Raw genomic sequence first — 7785 nt, 5'->3', positions numbered from 1 at the left:
CAGTCAGTTACGTGCTTTATATACTAAACTACCATTGGTGTTATTGTTGTTTCTTACATGCTTCTAAATCTACAATCATAACAACCATAATCAGTCAGTCAGTCAGTCAGTCAGTCACTCAGTCAGTCAGTCAGTCAGTCAGTCAGTCAGTCAATCACATCATCACGTCCTCTTGCACTATCACCCAAAGACACATTCAAACACCACATCTCAACCAATTACTTTTCTCTCTCTTCCACCTCCTACATCACTTCCTGTATTCGTTTTCTATTTATCTTCACATCCCACCTCTCCACGTCCCTTCTTCACTTCACAAACAAGTAGGTTACTCACAGGGGCGTGTAGTGTGGTGGAGACGCCGTTTAGAGTCTTGGTCCAGGTGAGGGTGGCCGCTGGATACGCCCCGACCGCCAGACATTCGAGCCTCGTCTCCTGGCCCGCCACAAGAGGAGCCTTGGGTACCCGGATGTCCACAGTCCTCGGCCGCACTAAAGGGAAGATGGAATGAGGACTGTTAGGTAGCGGCGGGGAAAACTAAGAGGGTACTGGAGCCTCGCCTTAATGTGAACCCTTAATGAAAGTTTATTGAACTGCAAACTGCCTGCTCGTCTGCCGGCCAGGAGGGAAATATGATAATGGTCCCAGGTATGAATTAATAGTAAGACTCGAAGGGGGGAATGTGAATGAATGGTGATGCAGGGAGGGAGGAAAGCAGGGAGGGAGGGACGGTTGGTAAGTGGGGGAGGAAGGCAAGGAAGGGAAGTTTTTTAAGAGATTGTGGAGGTGCTGGGGGGAATTCAAGGAGGGGAGATGGGGAGGTGGGGGGTAAGACAGGGTGACATGTATGTATATATGTAAAAAATAACATGGTGGTGAAGCTGAGGGACTTGTGGCTTAGACGGAATGTCACTTCAAAGCTCAACCAGCCCGGAATACATCTTTTAGAAAACCGATCCTTTTTATTACTTTTTTTTTGATACTTTTTTTTCTTAAACTTTTAGTTCAAACTCTGAAGTCTAACATTGAGAAGCCTCCACTTCACCCCTTTCCTTCCTCACAGCCTGTGAAAAAAATGTATGACGCAATGTATGTACTCTCTCTCTCTCTCTCTCTCTCTCTCTCTCTCTCTCTCTCTCTCTCTCTCTCTCTCTCTCTCTCTCTCTCTCTCTCTCTCTCTCTCTCTCTCTCTCTCTCTCTCTTCTCCTTTTCTTACTAATACTTTCTTGTTTTCTTACTTGATACTTTCTTGTTTTCCTCTTTTTTCATTTTTTCCATTTCCACGAAGCAATCCTACAACACACTTCTTTTTTCTTTGAAGTCTGTCCGCAATCCTCTTTCTGTATTTTCCTTTTCTTTCCTTTGTTTAATTCTTTAGCACTCCCTTGATTTTTTCTGTCCTCCTTTTCTTTAGCACATCCTATTCTCTATCTCCCCTTTTCTTTATCTTTTCCTTCTTTGACACTGTTGTTTTACTTCTTTCGTCTTTCGTTGATGCATTCACCCTATTCTCTTCCTTAATACTCTCTCTTGTCAACTTCTTCACACCATCTCTTTTCCCTTTCTACTCCTTCCTTAGAATCTCGAGTCTTTCTTGTGGTTCCATTTTCCCTTAGGCATACGTCCACTATCATCTTCCCTATTCCCTTCACGTCCCTTTCTTCCTCAGTACTCCCTCTTGTTTACTTCCTCACACCTTCCCTTCCATCTGGCAGCCAAAACTCTCCATGATATTATGACCATTAGGTTTTATCTCTACTCTTCCGCAACTCATAAAGGGAAGAGAGAGAGGAGTACAAAGGGGGAAGGAGAGGGGAAAAGGAAGAGTAGGAGAATGATGAGATGGGAGTAATGGTGAAGATTCATGTGGATTTAAGGAGTAAACTGTGAGTGTAAAGAAAAGGGAATTACTTAAATCTTCTCTCTTCACTTCCTTTTCTCACGTGAGAGAGAGAGAGAGAGAGAGAGAGAGAGAGAGAGAGAGAGAGAGAGAGAGAGAGAGAGAGAGAGAGAGAGAGAGAGAGAGAGAGAGAGAGAGAGAGAGAGAGAGAGAGAGAGAGAGAGAGAGAGAGAGAGAGAGAGAGAGAGAGAGAGAGAGAGAGAGATGAAGTAGAAAGGAAAATGTAGTAAAGGAGGAAAAGGAGGACGAGAAACAGAAGGTAGTAGCAGTAGTAGTAGTAGTAGTAGTAGTAGTAAAAAAAGAAGAAAAAATAGAGTCGCAAAGGAAAAGAGTCGGAAAAAGAAGAAATATGATATGGGGGAAAGAAAATAAAGGAAAGACGGAAACTGAAAAACGTTTGAGAAGAAGAAGGAAGAGGAGGAAGATAAGGATTCAAGCAGAGGAAGAATTTCTGATTTCAGGAAGGAAGAAATCTGAGAGTGGGCAAAAAAAAAAAAAGAAAAAGAAGAAGGTGACAAGGTGCAGGGCAAGAGGGAGAAGGAAAAGACGTTTAGAAAAACCACTGAATAACCCCCCCAAAAAAAAGAAGAAAAAGAAAAAAAAACCGAACCACAATGAGAGAACGAAACAAAACGAGAACCAGCGAGCGAAACTAAAAAAAAAGGAAGAAAAAAAAGGAAAAAAAAAAAACACCGGAAGGGAACGAGAAAAAAAGAGAAAATGACGCCTCCTTGGGAAATTAAAAAGAAAAACCAGTTGTTAAAGTTAGAGATCAAAGAAAATGGGGGCAAAGGATAGGACGGTGGTGGGGGAAACTAAAAAAAAAAAAAAAGAAAAAAAAGAAAAGAAAAAAATGGATGGAAAAAGTTTGATAGAGGGCCCACGCAAAGGCAACCGAGGACTGCACAAGTTGGCGAAGGAATAAAGTTAGTAATTACTGCACTTGTGGTCTGATTGGATGGCTGAGACGATGCCCTGATGCTGCTGCACGAAGAAGAGGAGGAGGAAGAGGAGGAGATAAGAAGAAGAGGAAGAGGAAGAGGAAGCTGCTGTAGAGTCCTTACCTGCGTGTGTGTGTGTGTGTGTGTGTGTGTGTGTGTGTGTGTGTGTGTGTGTGTGTGTGTGTGTGTGTGTGTGTGTGTTTGTGTGGCCCGTCCTTCCTCCTAGCGAGCGCCTCATATTCAAGCTGGTGATGAGCTAATATAACTTACGTAGGTCGCGTGTGAGCCTCGATAGAAGGTAGGTAACGATATGAAGCGTGTGATGTGTGTCCCTTGGAATATTGAAGCAGACACGTACATGACGGTACTCTGTGTGCATGTATGTGTGTGTGGAAAAGAAATACAGACAGACAGAGACAGACGGACAGAAAATAAAGAAAAAAACAACAACTTGCTGAGCAGAAACAAACATAACCATAAAAACAACGAAAGAATCAATACAAAAATAAGCTCGGAGACTAAAACCCAAAAAAATAGGAGGAACATTCAATCAAGAGCTGGGATAAAGAGAAAAATACTGAGTTCAGGGACACTTGAGGTCACCGTTCATCCAATCAGCAATCAATATACCACACTCACGACTACGGCAATGCAAGCACAGGAAATAAGAGACGAGCAGGAGTGGATACATTGGACGCACGAAAAAAAAAAAAAAAGAACAGTTGAAAAGGCTTGAACTGGAGCGTAAAAAGATGAACTTAAAAAAAAAAAAAGGCTATAATCTTCACTTTGGCGCGTAGAGAAAAGCATCACTAGCTCTTTTCAGTCTTCAAAGAGATACGCGATGTTTTTATTCACATTTAAATCTTTGGATCTCTGTCGCCTTTTTCCGTTTCGTGTTTGTTGTATCACGGAGCGACACACGACGAAGAGGGGATGAGTGGGAGGGGGGAGGGACGGGAAAGTGCAGGGTGTGGTAAACGGAGAAGAGGGAAAGGATAAGCAAGGGAAGGGGAGAGAATGGAAGGGAAAGGATGGATTGGAAGCTCGGCACTGTGAGTTTGTCCGTGCTATTGCTAAGTTTTATTCCTATTCCTAAAATTCCTCTATTTCTAAATCATGCCTCTTACGGGACTGGGTGAATGTGGAAGGCGTGCATCAGTCAGCTGTTGACGGGGGGGGGGTGAGGAACGAAAGAAGAAGGGGAATAAGAAAAGAGAGCAAAGAAAGGAGCAAGTAGAAATAAACAGGTGAGATAAGTGAAAGAATGCGAGGTAAAAAATAAGAGAAAGAAAAAAAAAAAAGAAAAAAGGTGAAGAAAAAAAAACGCGTGAAAGGTAAAACGAAAAAAAAAGTTGTAAGAAAAGGAAACAGAGAAGAATGGAAAAAAAAAATAAGATATTAAAATGTTCGGTTGGGTGAAAGTAAAGAAAATGACCAACATATTTGAAGAGAAAGAAAAATGAATGAAGGGAAACAATACAAGCTCAAATTATGGATGAAAACACGCACACAAAACCACACAAAACATCAAGCTGTAAATGAAAGGAAGAAATAGTTTTTGAGAAACATTACGGATAGCAGAACAGAGGAGAAAACTAAACAGACGGTCGCATGCGTTTAAGAGAAGTCGGTTCAGGGCAGAATGTTTTGTGTCTATCATTACACGTACCATTACAGATAGATCCTTTGGAAACATTTTCGTACTCACTGAAAAGTTGAACTGAACGCAAAATGAGGCGCTCGTGGACAATTAAGATTCGAAAATAACGTAGAATGTTCTAATCTTTGTCTTTTTGAAAAAAAAATCATCTATTTTGTGTAAAGAAGAAAAAGTTCTATAAGAATATTAATGCAATATCCCATTAGACGCAAAAAAAAAAAAAAACACACAGTAACTAGCTGTACCGTAACAAATAACATTAATATGTAATTATAATTTCTTTCGTAAGAGACCAAGAATACTTTGAAACCATCTTATTTTCCGTGGTCTGAAAAATACAATATGTTTACTCACTGGAAAATAACGAATATATAATCAAGCACTTTAAATAAATAGTGTGGCACGTGGCACTTAGGAGTCGAACCGGAGGGGACGAAAAAGTGTAGCGCATTGGAAGTGCTTCTGAAGGAATGGCTTGCGGAGTGGAGGTAAAAGGCATGGCTCGGGAGTGTGATGGAACGCTCCCGGGGGCTGGCGAGGCAGGGCGCCGCCGCCACGCTGGGCCGCCGCCACCAGCAGACAGGGCGGTGATCTTATGGCTGCCTTGGGACCGCATGACTCCGCGGTGATAATGTTGTGTGAATTTGCTGGGCTCTTGCTTGTTGCCTGATAAGATTTCAAAGAACTTGTGTGTGTGTGTGTGTGTGTGTGTGTGTGTGTGTGTGTGTGTGTGTGTGTGTGTGTGTGTGTGTGTGTGTGTGTGTGTGTGTGTGTGTGTGTGTGTGTGTGTGTGTGTGTGTGTGTGTGTGTGTGTGTGTGTGTGTGTATGTGTGTGTGTGTGTGTGTGTGTGTGTGTGTGTGTGTGTGTGTGTGTGTGTGTGTGTGTGTGTGTGTGCAGTTCATTACACTTGCCGTGCCAATACTTCCCTCTGCATCCATAATCCCTCCATTAACGGATCTGTAGGTGATCGGTTTGTACATTTCTGTGCGGCATTGACGGGTCGAGGGGATGAGGGGGCCATGAGGTGCTGGCGGTGGATGCATGGTGGTGGTGGTGGTGAGATAGTAGCAATGATAGCGGTAGTGGTGGTGGTGGAGGTACTCACGGTGCAGCAGGAGGGCCAGCGAAGTGGAAAGCGGCGTCGTGATGTTGTTGTTGACGGCGCGGCAGGTGAGGTTCGCCTGCACGTAGTCCCTCGTAAGTGCCGGAATGCTCAGCTTGGTGCTCACCTGACCCTCGCTCGCTGATGGCGGCGGCGGGGCGGGGAAGGCGGCGAGGGCATCCTTGTCGTACCCTGTCACTTGGCTGTTGTTGGCGAGCAGTGTTGATCCGCGCCACCAGGTCACCTCTGGGGCCGGCCAGCCTGAAGGGGAAAAAAAAAAAACAGCATGAGAAGAGGCGATTCTAAACCTTTTCCAGTTTTGGATGATCCTTTTTTAACTTTCTTTAGGTTCTGACACCTAGGTGGGTTTTTTTTTTATTTTCTGTTATTTTTGTTGCCGTAGGCCAGTGCCACTCTTACATAAAAAAAAAAAAAAAAATCCTATGATGTCTGATGCGGCTTGTTACCTCGCTTTCAGTAACACTCGTACTGACGCATTTCTTGTCCTGCACGGAGTGTGAAAGGCGCCGCGAAATAAATGCTAGGAACGGGGACCAGAATGCGGCGCGAGTCATCATGGAGTAATCACACGGTGGGATTTGAAGCGTCCTCTTAACTAATGCCTAGCGGTGCTTCAGCGCTCGCCGCCGCTGCCCACTTACTGTCACAAATCACCCAAACGATGCCTAAATGCTAAAGGAATAGGAACATTCAAATCCTCATCTGCAAATTTCAGCAAAATTAACGGAAATTGTCGCTTTTAGTCCATGAAATCAACATCCACATTCAGCCGAGCGATTACACGCACCAAAAGAGAACTCCATATTTCCTCTTATAAGCCTCGCTACTTTCTAAATGTTCTTTACTCATTATATAAACACAATGGTCCCGACGCCTGTGTTAGTGTCGCATAATCATCATTAAATTAATACTGGAACCCAATAACCTGGCGGGTCGCTGAATGCCGCTTGACCAATGTTTACGAGAAAGTGCAACACCCGAATACCTAATATTATGTCAGTGTTTAATGCGCCACCATGTTAACGGCGCGACATCTATATGCACATGGAGATTTCACTGTTTTGTTGATGACCGCTGATTATGAAACGCCGGCACTTCATAACCTGAGTCACTTGTTCCGAACCAGGCCAGCCCCGCTTCCTGTGTGTGTGTGTGTGTGTGTGTGTGTGTGTGTGTGACGGGAGGGGCGGTGCTGACGTCTGCAAGGCTGCACGAGTATAATGACCATATTCTGAAACCTGGCAACACCTTCACTATTTTCAAGACCCTAGTTGAAGTGACAGAATTTTTAGGGGTGTTTTTGCGGTTATAGTGACAGATTAACGACATTTCTACATTATTACAAAGAGACATTCTTGAGAACCCAGCTAATCATCTCTGTGGCCTTGGAAAACAATCCTGATGAGAGAACAAAACATTTTGAAATACAATCCTAAGTAAGGTGTTGCTGCGTGCGCTGAGCAGTGGTGGTGGTGGTGGTGGTCATACTCACCTCCGAGGGCGACGCAGTAGAGGGTGAGCGCGTCGCCTTCAGTCAGAGGCCCCAGGAGACCTGCCGCCACCGCCTGGTTGTCGCTGCCCACAACCATCAACCTGGAGGGCACCACTGGGGGAGAGAGAGAGAGAGAGAGAGAGAGAGAGAGGGGATGTTAGCTAGGGATGGATGATGGGGAGGGAGAGAGGGTGTCAGCTTGGAGTGGATGGAAGGAAAGAAAAGGAAATGTTTGTTTGATGAAAATGTATAAACTACGTAGAGGCACCTTAACTACGCATATAGCAGAGGCGAAATGTCAGAAACTAAAATTAAATATGTTTGACAATACGGTAGTTGTTGTTGTTGTTTATTATCACCAGCATTATTGTTGCCATTGCTATTTTGCTTTTACTATCCACATAAATGGTGTGGGTATTAGTGCAGACAATGTGGGTTGTCAGGTGTAGCGGCGGTGGCCAGGTGCGCACCGCTCGCTGGCCGCGTCATTATTTCAGGGTCACGTTCCACCACTCGTTCCTCGGGGCGAGGCGAGATGAGGCGAGGCGAGGCGAGGGGAGGCGAGGAGGGGCGAGACGAGGCAAGGCGAGGCGAGGCGGGGCGGGGCGGGGCTGGATGGGGTGGGTGAGGTGAGGCGGGGCGGTGCCATCGCATCCCGCCGCCCACCT

General features: G+C 44.8%; 1 protein-coding gene across 1 annotated transcript in view; it reads right to left on the bottom strand.

The window, feature by feature from the left end:
* LOC135103142 (hemicentin-2-like) overlaps positions 1-7785 on the bottom strand; it is a 40337-nt gene that overhangs the window by 10910 nt on the left and 21642 nt on the right. The window contains exons 3-5 of the mRNA XM_064009206.1: positions 7118-7231; positions 5608-5865; positions 334-488 (exon numbers count right to left, since the gene is read on the bottom strand). Of these exons, the coding sequence (XP_063865276.1) occupies positions 334-488; positions 5608-5865; positions 7118-7214 (510 nt within the window). The 5' untranslated portion in view covers positions 7215-7231. The remainder of the gene's footprint in view (positions 1-333; positions 489-5607; positions 5866-7117; positions 7232-7785) is intronic.

The sequence above is a fragment of the Scylla paramamosain genome, chromosome 8 (genome assembly GCF_035594125.1).
Source record: "Scylla paramamosain isolate STU-SP2022 chromosome 8, ASM3559412v1, whole genome shotgun sequence".
NCBI lineage: Eukaryota > Metazoa > Arthropoda > Malacostraca > Decapoda > Portunidae > Scylla > Scylla paramamosain.
The sequence above is the reverse complement of the archived record's forward strand: the minus strand, read 5'-3'. Positions and strand labels throughout refer to the sequence as shown.